Genomic DNA, 18,125 nt, shown 5'->3' with positions numbered 1-18,125 from the left:
ACACCCTATAAGAGGGCGTCCATGTAGGCTCCCTACTCCGCTCGACCGAGCGAGGGATCGCTCAGCTCTTGCGGCGTTCCGCTGCCGTTTCTACTCGCCCGCTGGGCACGCTGGCCCGTAAACTCACACTCAGCTATAACTTTCTTTTAGGGAAGGTTAGTAGGAGTTTTTAGAATCCGCTCCGTTCAGAGAGGCAGATGCTGGCAAGTCGCACACAACCGGTCAGCGGGAACACCAGTGCGCTTGCGCACAACGCTCTGCTTACAAATCCGATTCAGCGGAGCGAGATAGCGCGTCTGCTTGGCTCTTTGCCCGTTTTGTTGCCGAGCCGATAGCGCGCGGCTCGCATCTCGGCAAGACGCGCTTATGAAATGCGAAATTCACGCTGTTCCCTGCAGTGCCTCCAGTGCGTGAAATCCGAGTGCAGCAAAATTTAAGTGGCGCTCCACTAAAACTGGCTATTGTAGTTGAGATTTGGAGAGATAAGCGGATAGGTGAGGCGATGAACAGATAACCAGCGCTCGATAAGATTAACAGCATTGGTGTGGGGAGCAGGAAAGTAATTAGGTGTTATAAGGAGATCATGGAATTTGCATGCACGGGATATTCTAGGTGATATTAAGATGGAAGAAATCGAGTCGGGCAGGCTGTATAGAATGCCTGGGACAGATATCCTGTGGCCTATCAGGGTTACTGTATGGCTGCCACGGAGAAGGGAGTGCACTCGAGACGTCAGATTTTGGATGGTGTGATTAAAAAAGCTAATTTGCTGGTATGATGTCAGCTAATGAAAGGCAGGGTTACTGGAGTTCGACGGGAGAGGAGATGCCTTCGCCCTGCGGTGGATATTGGATATACAGTCATGATGGCAATGACCACATTGGTGGCACCGCGATTGACACGAAGAGAAAAAAAAAGATAGATAGTTCGGTAACATATCATAAAGCCAGTATAATAGCAATGGTATTACGTTATGGGATGTTAGTATCAAATGATAGATTGACGTATGCGGTCTACAGGATTATTTTTTGCTATTGGATTGTTTTCCTCGCTCGCTTCAATTTGAGAAAATACGTACAGTTCCATTATGAACACCGCTGTGTGCTGCAGAGCTTTGGAAAACGCAGGGCATAGGATGCCTTTTGCGGAAAGTTGGGTGGTTTTACTCATTGATCCACTTCTCCTTTAAATTTGTTTGTGCCTCTGCAGTGGAGCTGGCGTCATCGAACCATTGAATTCCAGGTAAAGTTATATGAAGTACCACCTCAGGTCGTTAAGGCAGCGGCTGCCATAGAACGGTACCTTATTAAGGTACCGGTCACTATTAAAAAAAAATAGGCGGTGTAATATTTAGTGAAATGTCTTAATGTTTTCGCCAAGTTTCTTGCGAATGGCGCGTGCAATAAAATATAGCGGGGTTCGTTTAAATCATCAAAGCAGCAAACGACAGATTTAGGAAACTCGCAATATATTGAGGCTACAAATTCTTTTATCTACATGTTGGCTTCTTGGAGATAATGAAATGACGCTATCTTGTGGCGTTAAAATATCTCCGCTAAACAATATTCACAGGTTCAAAATTCCCGCTTTAGCAGAAACACTGATAACCAGATGGGACTGACTGGCGAACTAGTATTGAAGCAATCTATACACGTTCCCCGTTCTGGCCCGTATATCGTAATATTCGCTGACTTGTAACTCCAGCTTTAAAAATAAATTAGGGGGTTTTATGAGCCAAAACCAAGATATCATTACGAGGAATGCCGCAGAGGGGAACTGCGAAATAACTGCGGTTCAATAAAGTGCACCCAAAGCACAGTACGCGAGCGTTTTTGCATTTCGAACCCATCCAAATGTGACCGCTGTGGCCGGGATTCGATACCGCGTCCTCGGGCGTAGCAGTGCAAAGCCAAAGCCACTACGCCGCGGCGGCGGGAAACACACGCTTATTTTAATGTCTATTGACATCCATTCCTGGCGTACCACAACATCTAAGCATTTCGGCTGAGAAGTGCGCCTACCTCGAATTGCAAGAAAGTTGAACGCGCATGAGAAGCTGGCGAAAAGTGCAAGGACCTCCCCGGCAACTTTTCTTCAAGGACGATGCCGCTCAAGGACGAGGTTGGCGCAAGCTTTTGTGCCTCGTTCAGAATTTCGTGCAGAATTTCTTGCAAGACTTCTCGTGCTTCGGTCAGCGATTCCTCCACACTGAGCTTGCGCTCAGCTATCGACCGGCGTGGGCTTTCCTCAAGGTCACCGGGGAACGACTGCGAACCGGTCAATCCCCTGTGGAGCGTCAAAACGTGCATAACGTCAACAAAGCGTAGTCCACTGCGACCGTCACCATCATACAATTTTCAATTTCCAACTGTGAGTGAGAGCGCGTCAGCCCTCCTATCACCGTGGTTATATTCCCAGCGTGATCCCTATGAAAGGCCCCACAAATGAGATTACCCAGGAACACAACCAATGGAACATGTTGGTCTCAATCGATTAAGCTAGTCATGCTCACAAAGAAACTTAAACGCCTCGATGCATCGTTGAAGGTATATAAACCGTGAAGCATAAAAGCGCATTAAAGACAATTTACCCTTGTAAATAATGAAAGCTGAAGCGAAATATGAGAAGTTCTTCCCGATAATGAAATTGCAGCGCGTCGAACTGCCAACAGCACGGGACACAAATGCATTACGGACAAAAATAAATGCCCACAAGGCCATCTCCGGTTGCTTTATTTTCAAATATTTTTGAATAAATGTTGTGTTAAGCGAGGCTGAAAACTCACCATCTACGTTCTCTCGAATGTCGTCCTTCACCTCCAGAATGCGTTTCGACTGCACAAGAAAATGTAAAGAGCCATTGCGTAACTAAATCATGTAAGCAAGCACTATGTTGGCAACGTTATGCTGACGCACGTTACTTAAAAAAATACGAAACACATTTGGTTAAAATGGGATGGTCCCCTTATACAGGGTCCTGAATTAATTTCTCAACTTCTTTCTAAACACAACGTGAACATCGATGACTTCGGAAGAAAACGTTGACGAAATGAAACTGACGCTCAAAAAACTGATCGGAGACAACTTCATATTGAAGTCGCATTTGTTGTTGTTTTGATTTCACAGCAAACGTTTAAATAATAGGCGGTATTTTTAGCCCATACAGAGTTTTTAGAAATCTCCTGTGACAGAATAATTCTATACATTGAGCAGGACTAATAAAACAGGCAGAAATTCCTTGCACAAGAAAGAGTAATGCACAAATAACGATATAAAAAAAGTTATGATTTCACTTTTTCAAATATATAGTGCACCAAACATATCCGAATTTACTAATTGTAGCCACTGAGTTGGCAAGGCTGAGCCCTTGAAACGTGTCTTAGAACAAGTTTGGATGACGCCAACTTCACCACTTAGAATGAGTTTTAGGATGACACCAGTTTTGAGATATTTCCCAAAGTGTGCTATGGAATAGATGACTGTTCCAATTACATTCGTGCTTCAATACATAAAACGGTGAATTGTTAAAAAAGTAAGTGAAAGAATATTCCACTTTTACCACAAATTTCGCTGCTCATATATTCAAACCCGTGTGATCCTTAGAAGTCGTTCCAAGTAAACATGCTTTGCAAGCTCGCCGTCTACAATTCGTAAATTGAAATATGTACCGTAAAGCAATTAGGTAAAAAGGCAATAATTTGTTTCTTAATTGGTTTATTAGTTATTTCGATCTTTTGCGCGAATATATCCGCTTCTTTGACTAATCAACAGACGATTCTTAGAAATTCTGTATGGTCTAAAGAAAACATCCCGTAAATTCCAAGTTGCAGCTAGGCGTTAAAAATTAACAATTTGAAAATTTTCAGTTAACCTTGTTTGCGCTAAAATATCCTGCTGTTTACAGTAAATATGATATTTACATAAAAGAAGATGTTACGCGTGTGTTCATTCTTCCAAAATAGTCTATCTGTTTTGTGGTTTGTTTAGGAAGGAACAGAAGAATAGTGGCAAATATATTAAAACCTGTGGCAAATAATATTTAGCTAACGTGGCATAAATTGTATAGACCTATGACTTGAATATAACCAGCAGATATGGGGACACACAGTGTCATCATATTTAAGCTTTCCGGAATTTTTAAAAATCGCCTTGGATTATTCAGAGAGGCGGACATTACTTGCACGAGAAAACAAAACACATATTAAACTAATTAAAGAAACTCACTCGATCAATAACTACCTAATTATTTATGGCACATATCGAAATTTACGAATTGTAGCCGGTGAGATTGCGGGGCGTACTCGCTTTCAATTAATTTCTAGAATGACACCAGTTTGGAGATATGCGCCATCAAACACGTCGTAAAAAATGCACAGTTTTTCCTCTTACTTTTATACCGAAATTCTCTTGCATGCAGTGAAGCATCAAATTACCTGGAACGCCCATGCATTTCGGCCCAGACTTAAGAAATAATATCACAGTACTGCTGTCATCCTGGAGATTAATGTTAAGTGGGTACGTCTTGCAAATAAATAACCAAGGAAACGTAAGAATTTAGAAACGTAATTAAGAAAGTATTTAATGAATGTTTGTCGACTACACGAATATGAGTTTAGAATTGTTGTGCTAGTAATTTCTGCCTGTTCGAATAATCGAGCTCGAGGACAAGAATTCACGGGGTCACGGGATCGATTCACGAGGTCACGGGATCGAATCCCGGCCGCAGCGGCCGCATTCCGATGGTGGCTAAATACCAGAAACGGCCGTGTCCCGTGCTTTGGGCGCACGTAAAAAACCCCAGGTGGCCAAAATTAATCTGGAGTCCCCTCCCCCGCTTCCCCTCACTACCGCGTGCCTCATGATATTGTGGTATTGGCAGTTACGACCCCAGAAGTTTTTACCTGCCACAGGCGAATAAACGTATAAGTGATCACCCCGTATATGGAGTCAGCAAAGTATATGTTTCCTGTAATTTGCACATTTAAATAAACGCCAAATAATTGCCCTATGCCTCATGTGGGTACATTTCCTGTTTTTATTTTCTCATTTCCCCAAAAGTATTTACCTACGGAATTCTTGTTTGAAGCACTTAGCATCGAAAAAGTCTACAAGATATGTTGGCTGTTCATGCAATATGGCTGAAGGGCATGTAAGGGATGCAGAGGGGGCCAGCAGAGAAAGGCTTGAGAGTGGGCTAGTTGACATCGCATCACAAGAACACTTTAAATCTTATTGGCTGTATTGGTACTTTCCCTCTCTTTCCCCTTCCCTATTCTTCTCTTTCTTTTGCTTATTGTCCCCCCCCCCCCCCCCGTGTGCCATGCCGTCGGAAAATAAGGATTGGTTAAATGTTAGCACTCCTCTGAGCTCGTCTTTCTGTCCCTGTCACTGCATTTTGTTCCCGCACTTTAAGTGAGATAGTGCAACACCACCTAGATAGCACAAGGCCTGTTCATTCAGATCACTGACGTCATGCTAGCTGGCCCGACTGCCATATAATCAAATGGGGATGCTACCGAGTAAGCCTTGGTGGTATTGACGTCACCGCTTTCGTCACGCCAGATTTGGCAATGGAAATTTCATGCCAGGTAGCCTGACGTCATGGATCGAAGTAAACAGGCCTTGTGCTAACTAAGTGGTGTTGGCTAGTGACGGCCTTTACAGACAACGGAAAGTCGCATGCCCGCAAACGGTACACGGAGGCTTGAATGCGTGTCATGTCGTAATGTTTCACACTTCATAAAATTGGTTCCGATCACCGAGAAATAAATCAATACGTGACAGCCTATTCCAAGCAACATCATTCGATGTTTCTGAACGGGTTCTATCAGTTTCTGCAAAATAACTTGTTCTTTAAAATAATAATTTACATATTTGAGCAATTGGCCGTGGCTAATTAACTTATTGTGCTTAAAATAAAGCACCGCGGTTTCGACTGGAAGACTAGTCAAAGATAGCGATAGCAAAGTATTAGACTACTACACGAATTAAGGTTGCACTTTTATGGTCCGTATAAATTGCAGTGAACGTTCGCCTATTAATAAGGTTCGGTGAAACTTCTATTGCTCTAAGATATCAATTCTCTTAATTTGTATTCGCTTTATAGCGAACCTATACAACAAAATATATAATAGTTTGCTAGGCGTGACTTCTAAAATATTTAATTCACTTTAGTTGTTGCATCAACCGGAAAGTGGGCATGCCCCCTCGTCAAGACTCCATTTCATACGAAGCTTTCATTACTTGAAAGCAATTTATGCTTCACAATAGTTTTGGTTTAGCGACTTTCTTTTTCTAAGTAGCGCATCTTAGAGTCATTAACGAGGTCTCCGTAGCTCTCGTGCGTGTCACTTTTGTTTCCATAATTGGGTCCGCGTTCTTCAAATTGTATGTCACGTTATGTCACGTCTGTCTAGGAGTAATTTCGTGCCTTCTTCTGCGCCGGTGACGGGGAGAACGCGAAGACTGACATGAAAACGCAGGAGTAATAGCGACCGCTACAATGCAAGCATGCCAAAGCACCTAGTGGTCACTCCTGAACATTTGTGTTCCCATTTGCACGCTATCGATGTAGCCGCGGCCGGTAAAAAAAAAATAACTAAATTCAAATAGAAAGGCAGATTAAAAGAGCAAGGGACGAACCGCAGGAGCAGAAAGAAAGGCTACAACTACAAAGAGACTGTTTTCCCTGATTATTTATTTAAATAGAGAAGCTTGACCGCGCTTTATCATCTTTTTTCTCATAACGCGATTTCAGGGTGCTTTTGCACCTTTTACTAAAAAGACGGCGGGAACCAAATGTGAACAATTTCATTCAGTCGGCGGGCTCGGACAATTTCGGAACTGTAATGAATATCCGGAAGGTTATGCGAGTTTAGTGGAAAAATAAAAATCGTGTCATGGTAACAGTTGCACTGCGTAAATTTTATTCCCTTCATTTTTTTACGTATCTGCGTAGTTCCTGCTAAACTCGTGGAACATAGCCTCGTCTATTGTTTTGAAAACTTGGAAGCTTTGCGACGAATACTTTTGGCACGAAGGTGAACAATTAAAAACCAAAATACCAGAAAACTGGAATATGATGTTTTTTTTTAAATTTTGATCTTTATAGATAGCCCAACTACAACTAATACCCTGTGAACAATTTAATAAAGCACAACCATGTCCATGACGCCTCTGACAGCCAATTGGAAAGAAAAGCAGAATGGAACCACTTTACATTAAGGCGCTCCAGGCTTTGCTATTTCTAATAGAAGCTTAAAAGCTTGCCACTCTTTAACATCATTATGATAAACTACAGCCAAGGGCGACTTATGGATATCAAACACTTAGTGCATTTTCTTTACGGTAATGATGCCTACTCACATTTCCGGCGCAAGGCAGGTTATACACAGCCTTGAAAATCAGAAATATAGTTCTGTTGAGCACCAATGTTGCAGTCCTTTCAGCTACCTATAATACCCGATTGCTACTTCCCTCAGTAATATGTAAAATACATTTAATTGGTCATGTGGGAACGCTTCAGTTAATGGGCAGCTTATAGCTCATCCCTGCCGGCAAGTCTACAGAAAGAAAAGGTGATGGCACAGAGAATGTTTGAGTACGAATGTCTTCTAGGCAGAATGGCAAAAAAAAACATGCTGCGCATAAATTTTGTGAAGATGATTAAGAAGCCCAGCAGTATGACATTCTTTGAACTCTATACTCTCGTATGGGATGAAGAGCAAATAACTTTTGCGTCATAGGTCTCGCGTTGTACGTGTGGTCACAGTATTTCTCAATTCCTAAGTAGATATACGTATAAAGTTGAGTGATATAGGTTGACCGCTAAAGTGCCGTGTAACATTCGAGTGCGCATTGATTACAGCGACGAAAATGCAATCCAGATCATCCAAACCAACAAGAAACAAAACGTCAGAGGCATGCATACTGCAGAGGAAAGTCTAGATATACCCACACGGAAATACACTCTTAAGAAAAGTTGAACCCTGTGTCATTTTATCCCGTGCTCAAACAATAATCGTCACCTACTTGGAGTGCATCCCCTTTCTTTGAGCTGCGCTACCGGTACTTCCAGGTCACGAAAGGCATGCGCGTTATCAGCGTGACGCAGCATATGTGGGAGAAAGTAGCGTAGCGAGCGTCGCATTTTTAAGGGAAGGAAAGGGAAGGCATCAAGACACGTGACGATATTGTTTGTGAACAAGATATTTCCCAAAGGGCGTTAAGATGTTTGATAGTGCAAATAAACTTTTTTGTTGATACATCATAAACTTATTACCTCACGTAGCAATGGGCTGCCCTGCTTAGTTACGCACCCCCATTGCCGCATACGTGCGGAGTGCCGCGGGTCTGGTAGTAGTAGTTTGTAGAGCTCCCACTGGTGGCGCGACCTCCTGCTGAAGCGCGCATGCGGGCACCGCTCATTTCTTTGCTTGAACCGAGTTCCTGCTCCGATCCTCTGCCTCCTCGACAAGTGCAATTTGCACGGTGCATGAACACAGGCGTCTTGTCGGTCTGAGGGGAGACAGTGGCGGAAAATGCTTGTCAGTGGCCCATTTTAGTGGGGCCTCCCCGCTCTCTACTTGATCCTGTGAGCTCCGCGGCCAACTATAGAAAGGGAGTCATAATGGCCTATCAGCAAACTGCGCAACACAATAATCAAAAATAAATAAACAAGAAGATAACGGTGACACAGCGTTGTCTTCCGATTCCTTCAGTTGAAAATTCAGTTGGAAGACAGCGCTATGCCCTCGTTATCTTCTTGGATTTTGTTGTCCTTGGCTTACGCAGTGCACTAATGGCCATCATGACTGAACTTTCCCGACTCGCCCAATCCACACGCTGTTATGCAGGGAGGCGGGGAGGAGGGTAGTTTTTGAACGGCTCTATTTACCTATGGATGCTTTCGTTTATAGCATGCAGTACGGTACCAATAGACGAGCACAGTACCGTATACGCCCGTGTAAGGGCCACACCCGTGCAAGAGCTGGCCCCCTAACGTGGCAGCCCAAAATTTGAGGGGAAAGGTTTTGAATGCAGAAGCAATCGCGTTCGGTGCTCCGACGCCGTGCGCACGCATCGGCGAATGTTCGCGCGCTGCGTACTTCCGCGTGTCCGCTACTAGATGGCGAGAGCTGCGCATTGACCTCGGATGCAATGGTACATCCGGGGATCCGGGGTGTGCACAAGTCAACGCTGCGCCAGCACCATTTTGATCAAAAGATTTGGTCCCATGTAAGGGCCCCAATTCCTGATCAAAATTGGGGGAAGAAATGCGGCCCTTGCACGAGTCTATACGGTAGTTGATGGGACTAAAGGTATAAAAAATTTTTGATATCTATGCTTAAAGGTTGTTAGTACACTGACATTTTCTCCCCTATTTAGTGGGGGGGGGGGGAGGGTGTGTTCATATTATTGAAATCTAAATTTAAAAAATCTATCTCTCTAAAGTATGCCGCACCGTGCAGATGCAGTTACTGGCATGACGTTTAAGTAGCGTTGGCGTCATCGTTATCAGCGTACATTTATCAAGTCCTAGCAGAGAATCAGATCTGCGGTCTAGCAAAAGTGAGAAATGTTACACAAAATACAAAAAAAGAAGCATTGTCTCTTCTTATATGTATGTTTGAAATATATCGTCGATGAAAAACGTTTTGTTTCCTATACTCAATTAGAGGACAACTTTCATGTATAATGTCGCAAATACCATCGGTCGCTCAGCATATTACAGCACATTTGAGAAACGTAAGGCACATTTTGGGTGGTTTTTCTTAGAAATTGAATAAGTTATTGTTTGCAACAGCAAGCGCATGGGATAAGGTAGTACGGGCAACAAATAAATTTCCAGCGTCAATATATCTGAAAAAAAAAAAAAACGAAGCTAGAGCTTAACAGGAGATGCACCGTTTGGCAGACGCTCTTTTGGAAAGAAGTCAGTGAGGGTTGAATGCCCTGGTATAAGAAAACGGAAGTCGGCTGGTCACGAGGAAGTATCTCTTCTTATCCCGTTGTGGAACGTTGAGGAACTAGTTAGTTCCAAAACTGCGAATAACAATTCGTACTCTCGATTGGACGAGCTTGTGTCCAGAGAGACAAATAACACTCAGTGCACAATGATATTTGTGAACACAATCGTTAGTCGTGGTCACGGTGTAAGATATGTACTCTTTAGCTGAGGACACTCGCGAGCTGCGATCGACCAGACAAAGTAGCAAGAGCGCGCGTCCATCGGCCCGGTGACGGCAGTGCATACCTATCGGCGGGACGACGCAACTTCTAGATAGAAAAGGTTTTATTGGTTTTACGTCTTGTTGATATAGCAACCGGCGCTTCGCACGAAATGCAAAATGATTGAATGACGCGCGAAAGTAGGTAGCAATGGTGAGGGGAGAGCTTGGGGGAAAGGGCGCATCGCCTCGACTAAGCAAATTCTTTTACGCGAGACGCCGCGTGCAGACGCCGTTGTCTTGTTGCTTGCGTTAAGCGCGCGTTCCTCGTCCGCGTGTTCTTGTACGCGACATCTCTCGCCTGCGTTCTAACTGAAGTTGAGCCATTCCGCCCTTAGGTATCCGCTGCTGCCACCGGACTGATGAACGCACACCGTTGCTACTTTATCTGATCGATCGCGTCTCGCAAGCAAGCCGAGAAGTGTCCCCACCTAAAGTGTGTACCCACCGTGGTAGTGGTTAAGATTCACGCATGCAGTCTAATTAGACAAGTTAGTTATATTTTAGAATCGCTGACAACGCTCTACAAAGTTCTGCTACATGAAGGCCTGTGTTGCGCAGAGCGATGTCTTTGTAATAATATCAATAAGGGCCTCGGAACACGAAAGCTGACCAATAAATAGGTCCATAATACCAAATGAGGGCAACAAGTGAAAGCCACTGTTGCACTAGAATTATTTTGTCCACTTAGATAAGAAGAGTAGTTTTAGAAAATGAGCCGGCCCGCTAGTGAGATGGAAGCAGCACGCACGACAGCTCAAAGTGAAGCATCGGATTCGTGTGATCTGGCTTCCTGCCAGGGTGATGTTCCTGCTTCCTGCTTGACGATGGCGGCACGGATTGTAGACCATGGTTTGCAGCTGCGAACTTCTTTCTGGAGTTTTACGCGCCGAAACCAGTTCTGATAATGCGACATGCCGTAGTGGAGGGCTCCGGATTATTTTTGTGCACCTGCGGTTCTTCAACGCGAACTACAATGCAAGCACATGGGCGTTTTTGCATTTCGCCTCCATCGAAATGCGGCCGCCGCGGCCGGGATTCAATCCCGCAACTTCGTGCTCTTGAGCGCAACGCCTTAGCTAACTGAGCCACCACGGCGGGTTTGCAGCTGCGAAGTGTGTATAGTTAGTTGGCAATTGCAATTTGTTTTCCGATTACGGGCCGTAGTCCCGAAAGCATTCGAACTAGTTAGTGTGGTTGCGGCAACTTCCAAGCGCTCTTAGGAGGGCCATTTGGACACGGTCAAATTCCGCCATATTGAGAATTGTGCAATGACTGCGTTTTGAGCCGATCAGAGGAACCATGGCAGTACTGCGGGGCAATAACAGGTGGCAAACTGAGGAATTCAACAAAGTGTTGCAATTTGACAGGTCCGCATTAAACCGTCAGTATCCCAGTCTGTAGACGTGGACGTGCTTTATTATCAGACACTGGGACCCTTTGAGGGAGAATAAAGCTCTGGCAGGCGGCACCGCTAAGAGCAACTGCATTCTAGCACTATTGACTTCGCTCGCAAGAGATCGGATCTCAGAGTGGAATTTTCATTTGCTTGCGGGTTGGCTGTATTCAAACTGAAAAGACTAAAAAATAAGTGATAGCTATACTGCATCCCACAAGCTGTTGTCAGCACTACCGGAGGTACGAGGCGTACATATAGACAATATCCTTGCGCAGCGATATATATATAGTTCCCGGAGTAACTGGCTGATTTTTGGCTACAGTACGGAGTTTTATTTTTGCTCGCTACAAAAAACGGTACAGCTATACGTGACATGTTAGGACCTTTGCGCATGCACGTAGTATACCGAGAATTACTGTGGCAATTACGACCGGTAACCGTAATAGCCACCCTAACAGTGATCACTGATAGAAATATGGCAACACCCATACAGCGCCGACCACCCTCTTCGATCTGAATTCGCGCTTTTTACTGGCTCTCCACCCTGTCAGCAAGAAACAAGGGGTAAGATTTGTCATCGCTAAGTCTTATCTCAAGCTCAGGTCAAATCATTAGGTGTGTTTGGTCGTAATTATTGAGATCGGCTCTTTGTTTTCACGCTGCTAGGACTACAGACACGGCACCGAGCCGTAGAACTGGTTTGAGTTCTAGATAGCAGATGGCGCCTTAGCATTAGCATTGGTGATGCGTTGACGATGCGGAATGCTATAAAAGCCTACTCGTTCACTGCATAATTAATTTCCTACCTCGCTCTAGCATGGTACGCGATGGCGGTAGCGAACAAACGCCAAGTAGACGCCGAGCAGATGCTGTGGCGCAGATGAACATTTGTAAGGACATTCGCCCGTACTACTGGCTAAGGAGGCTGCAAGGTAACCAAGGAAAGTGTACAAGTAAAGCGAAGCCCTGCTGTCGCATGCATGCAAACGCAGCTTATGGTTACGGCGTCAAAATATTTTTTTTTTGCGTAAATCCACCAACCATGGAGCATGTAACAGGATGGCAAGCAGACGCTGAGCAGACTACGCGGCTCGGGTGAGCACATCTCGAGGGGCATTCGGCCTTCCTATTGGCTAAGAATTCGTGTAACTTCCACAGGGCTGACAACAGCTTGTGAGCTAGAGTATCGTGAGTGTTTTATTTGCGCCGCTCATTAGCGTACTGTGTTGGTGATGTCTTGCCTCAGCCGTGCGCCAAGTAGGTCGCTCAAGAGACTGTCTCATACCTGCGTCGACACCTCGGCAGTGCCGGGCTCCAAGCCGGAGGACTTAGACGCATCAATGCCTTCGAACTCGTCGGAGCCTCCTCCAGGTGCACAAGTAGCTGCTGACGTCGAAGGCGACGCTCTAGGCTCGCCTGCCGCCCCGCTGTCGCCCTGCTGCCCTGTCGGTTGGCTGTCGCCAGAATCGCCGTGCTTGGACTCGAGAACAACTGGCAATGGCTGCAGCTGATCGTCCACGGCAGGTTCGTCGGTGTCTGTGGGATCTTGATTGCTGCTCATGATACAGCGAGCGCTCGGCGAGGTGCTCTACGGTTGTTGCACCTTGATGACAGCAGCCCTGCCTTTACTCTGGCGCAAGCAACGCAAAGGCAGGGCCTTCAATCCTGCAGGAGTTGTTGTTGGGTAAAAGCTGCCTTCCAAGAAAGACGCAAGACATGCAAATGTTTAGTAGCAGTGCTGGCACTGCAAGGCAATCCTGTTAAACCGAAACAGCAACCCAAATATTCTATCCACCATCCATACGCTATATAAGAACATGGCCTTATTCCTTTTTGTATTGCGTTCCTTTCTAAGTAATCATAGGAATATTATTATGGCTGGAATATTAATAATATTCACATGGAGAGGGAACATAGGAGTTCAACGCGAAAATATTGATAACTTTCGCGCGTTCAGAAACATGACTCCTCGCAAAGAAATTCAGATTTCGAAAACGAATTTCGAATGAGCTGCCCAGAGGTACTTTAGTTGGATATAAATAAAATCATATGCAGAAAAGTTTCTTCCCAGCAGCAGACCGGCAAGCAAACGTTGCTTCATCAAAAAGACGGCGGCTTCCGCATAGCCCGAGCTTGTGTGTGTACACGGCAAGATACTTCTAAGAGGTGTTGGCACAGGACGCTCCAAATTAAAGAAATTATCAAACGGGAAGAAGCAATGCCAACGGAGACAACGTCCGGAGAATGTTACGACTTCGTTCGTCATTACGAGAACAGACAGCACCTGCGTCGGCGCGACTGCAAATCGACGACGAGGATAATGCGTATACACTACTAATGCGTCTGCCTCTACAAAAATGTGTCTACAGCGGCCATGCGTCTACTATGGCTGCAACGCATCAGGCAACGCCACAGGCAGGGTACATATGCAACAGGGACGCCAGCTACACTGCAACCTTACAGAATTAGGCCAACATTCATCATGCAAGAGCAAGCTTTTTTGCAGAATAAAACCGAGGGAAATATGGCAAAAGGCAATTTCGTCAGGAAGAAACAGTTGCCTTTCACACTTATCTAGAATTCAGTTTAAAGGCTCCTTTATTTAATTCATGCTAGCACTCTATCGTTCTTTGAAGGTAAGCACTGCATCTCAAGCCAACACCAGTTACTCTGATTGTTACACACAGCAAGCGGCGAGGCTGCGCTGAAAACAGAGTCGCATTTGTGCCCCCAGCGAATAGAACCTAAAGAATGTGGGTCAATTTGTCTCACCTGGATCAGTTTTCCTGCGGACACCGGTGAACAGGCCAACGCCAACCGCAGAGCACGCGCCACGGGCACCACAGGCGCGAGCTTGCTGCTTGGCGATGACGATAATGCTGATGCAGCCACCGTGGAGTTTCATACAATAACTAATTACTGTAATTTTTATTATTAATATTTTAATAATAACAATAACATTATAATTTTTAATAATAGTTATTGTAATTATTATAGTAATTATTGTATGAAACTCCATGACAGCCACTGCTCCCTGAAGCTGGAGACGCCGCTGTAGCGTTGCCAAGCTTTTGATGCTCTAGTCGTTTGCGTCGCAAGAGTCATCGAGTTTCTTACGTCGCATTTAGAAGAATGCGTACCCCAACCCGCACCACCTACACAGAATACACCCGACGAGGTTCACTGACGAGTGTCCGTGGTGCACAGACACACCCACACTAAAACACATCACTTGGTACCAAAGTGTCCCGAGAGACGTCCGCACATAAAACGTTTATGATGGACTTGATGTTCAACTGGACTGGTACCCCATTTTGGTGAGGTGCTTAGCCTTACCACCCTTTTAAAGCGGAACAGTGCTGCTTCTGTTTTTCTGTGTGTGACTCATTGTACCCACCTTTCTATGACTGTGCACAATTAGTGAATGTTTTATTGGATGACATGTTAATGTATTAAATACCATGAAAGAAAAAAAAACGTCCGCACATAGACAGCCCCATAATACACAAAAATCAACTAATGAGGAATCGGCAGTGGGAGGTATGGCTTGCGGACGAGGGCCGGGAGAGCCGAGTGGCTCTTCTGGACCAAGCCCAGCGTTCCGCTCGCGCCAATGGGGCCCTGGAATAGGAGTCTCAAACATCGTGTCTCCTTTTATTTATTTTCAATAAGGTCTTTACTGACTCCTGCAATAATTGCAAGAGTAGTCACATAAAGAAAAAAGTTGTCGCAGTTTCACCTGAAAGGTGAAGCATCAATTGCGATAGCAAATTTGTAGAGAGCTATACGGAGTAGTGATATTAGCTTTATCAGCTGTATAAACTTGGACATGCAGCAGCACCGGCAACGCGCAGAACTGTTGTCGACGCCATCGGCGTTTTGCCCGCGTTCGCTCAAAATGCGTGCGGCGTTGGTGACTGTTGCCGGAGCCTGTGATATAAATAGGCACTTGGTGCCGCAGCTAAACGTCGCCTCCCTTCCCTCCCCCTTCCCCCCCTCCCCCACGGCCTCTCGCGCATTTGCAAGAAGGCGCGTTTGCTCTACATATATGGTGATTGTAAAGGAGGAAAGAGACGCCTACTTCTGCAGCCCTTAAGGAAGCACGGCGCAGAACGCGCGTTTGTTCTCCGCCGTGCGTTCACTCCCCGAGAAAGAGCGCGTCCCTCGCGCCCTTTCACTCGCACATACAGCGTTCGGCGGCGCGCGGCCACGATTTCATCTCCATTGACGTCATACGGAACCTCACGGCGACGGCGACGGCGACGGCGACGGCGACGGCGACGCCGACGGCAGAAATCTGCTTTTGAGTGTCCATATAATTGCTATCGCAATAAAATGGTGTAATTGCCATGAGGATGTCACTTTTGCTTCTCGAGTCCCCGCTCATTTGCAATGTATTCGATTATTTGGGATACCTGGTCACAAGGATTTATTTCTAAATTAAATTGCGGACTCGTTATTCCCGGCATCCCTTACCGGCCCTGTGCTTATTGATCTTACTTATTGATGCGAAAGCGCTGGCGCGCAGCGAAGCATCGACGGAACGCGCGGAGTGATAAATTTTGGTGAACGTACTTCTTGCGTAGCTTCCACAGCGTTGCACATGATGTAGGAAACAGGCATATAGCGCACAAAATGTTGCGTGAGGGGAGAGGGGATCACCGCGACGCCATGTTAAAGCCCCTCGATAAAAAAAAGTAGCGACATCCTTTGAAGATTGCCGCTTTCCTCCTCTCCTGCCCGTTCTCTCGGCGCTCGGCCCTCCGATTGGCCGAATGCTGTCACGTGCTCTCGCGCGCTTTTTTTCTTGCTTGTTTTTTGCTCCCGCCGCCATCGCGGTGCCAGACCATTGCGAGCCGTGTATGGAGGCACCACGCATCGCGTCTCCTTTGCGCTTTTAAGGCGTAGTGTTCGCGATGCCGTGTTGCTCAGCATTCGGGTGCAGAACACGCGAAACAGACGGCAAGCGACTCTTCCGGATTCCATCAGCGAAGCGAGACGCGGCGCAGAGGAAGGTCTGGCTTCAAAGAATCAGCCGCGCTGATTTCAACCCAGCACAATGGTCCCGGGTGTGTGAGGTAAGCGAGCGATTATTCAATGATCCCTAATCTCACATGCTGCCACTTGCTGTGTGAGGCTTCGTTAGCTTTTCTCCCTCCTAAATGCCGCTCTGTTCGCGCTGCATGTTCGCGCTGCATTTGCAACTTTCGTGGCCGGATTTCATCTTGTCCTCAAACGCACGTGGTTTTTGTTGACTCGGTTATACAATCCATGGCGTTGTGTTTGTGTGGCCTGAATGTATGCGAACGGCACGTTTTGAGTGTATCGCAGTATGTTACGAAGCGGTGACGGTACGTAGGGAAAAATGGGCACTTACCTGCGGAAAGACGATTAGGGCTATTTAGTTAGGGTGACTTTGCACCTTCAGCAAAAACTCAAATCGGTGGTCGGCGAAGATCAATGTTCTTGTCGCTATCGTCCTAGATCCTCGAGGACCGATAACTATCTCGAAAATGGTAAAAAGTGCTGCGCGTGAAAAGTGTGCTCAGTATTCTAGTCGTGTATCGCGTAGCAGAACAAGAGATAAGGACCTGTGCTGGTGGCGAGCTAAAAAAGGAACACCGTATACAAGACTTCCCGGCGATAATAACTTGTGCCGGGAATGTTGTGTTACGCCTTATATTTGAAGGAGTGAGGTTTTACGGTGACCTTGTTTTCTGATTTCACGTTTGCGCAGATCACTTCACGGATGATCAATTTGAGCCGGTGATTCTGCAGAGCTGTGGCACAAAAAAATGTGGTTGATCCCTCTTATATAGGAATCGGTATAGAACACGAAAGTGAAACGTGTCTTCACAGAAGTAGTGTAATGTTTATTGCACATTGATATATAATGTCTATTGGTGTTTTGTGGCTAAAGCGCCCTTAGGCGTTGATGCACCCACGCTGACGCCTGGTGGCACGTCTCCTCCATCACGACTACCAACGTCGATGACCATGAGCAACCGTCGTGCATATGGAAGCTGCACTACGCTGCACACGCTAGCACAACGCGAAAGACGAAGCACGTAACTGACACACTAATACAACGCGCAAGACAAAGCACGTAACTGAATCGTCACGGAGTCAAATCAGCGCGTACAGCGCGTCGTAATTGCAGCCTCCGCGATCAACTTCAGTGCTGAGACCACCGAAGCGTTCACTGTCGGTGCGCGTTAGTGTCATAATGCAGTACTTCTCTTTTCTGCTCGTAGGCGGCGGCACCGCCCCGAGCAAGAGCGCGGGTACACGGAGGAGTGTTAGATATATAAGGCGCGTCTGTGTAGCTCTCTGCAAATGCGTTTGTGGCGCAATGGGTTAAACGCTCGGCGATCTATCGTCGCGGACCGAGAGGTCGTGGGTTCGATTTCCAAATTTTCCATGTTTGTGGAACTTTTTCTTCTGGTTTCTTTCTTTGTATTATGTTCGTGTACATTGTAAGCTGACGTATTTCCGTGA

General features: G+C 45.9%; 1 protein-coding gene across 1 annotated transcript in view; it reads right to left on the bottom strand.

The window, feature by feature from the left end:
• The window catches only part of LOC119456629 (uncharacterized), a 31,596-nt gene extending 17,106 nt beyond the window's left edge, over positions 1-14,490 (bottom strand). The window contains exons 1-5 of the mRNA XM_037718454.2: positions 14,400-14,490; positions 12,913-13,292; positions 8,318-8,516; positions 2,786-2,834; positions 2,022-2,286 (exon numbers count right to left, since the gene is read on the bottom strand). Coding sequence (XP_037574382.1) covers positions 2,022-2,286; positions 2,786-2,834; positions 8,318-8,516; positions 12,913-13,188 — 789 coding nt within the window. The 5' untranslated portion in view covers positions 13,189-13,292; positions 14,400-14,490. The remainder of the gene's footprint in view (positions 1-2,021; positions 2,287-2,785; positions 2,835-8,317; positions 8,517-12,912; positions 13,293-14,399) is intronic.
• Between the last annotated feature and the right edge of the window lie 3,635 nt (positions 14,491-18,125).

The sequence above is a fragment of the Dermacentor silvarum genome, chromosome 6 (genome assembly GCF_013339745.2).
Source record: "Dermacentor silvarum isolate Dsil-2018 chromosome 6, BIME_Dsil_1.4, whole genome shotgun sequence".
NCBI classification, from domain to species: Eukaryota; Metazoa; Arthropoda; class Arachnida; order Ixodida; family Ixodidae; genus Dermacentor; species Dermacentor silvarum.
Note: the sequence above shows the minus strand (reverse complement) of the source record. Positions and strands in the feature narration are given on the sequence as shown.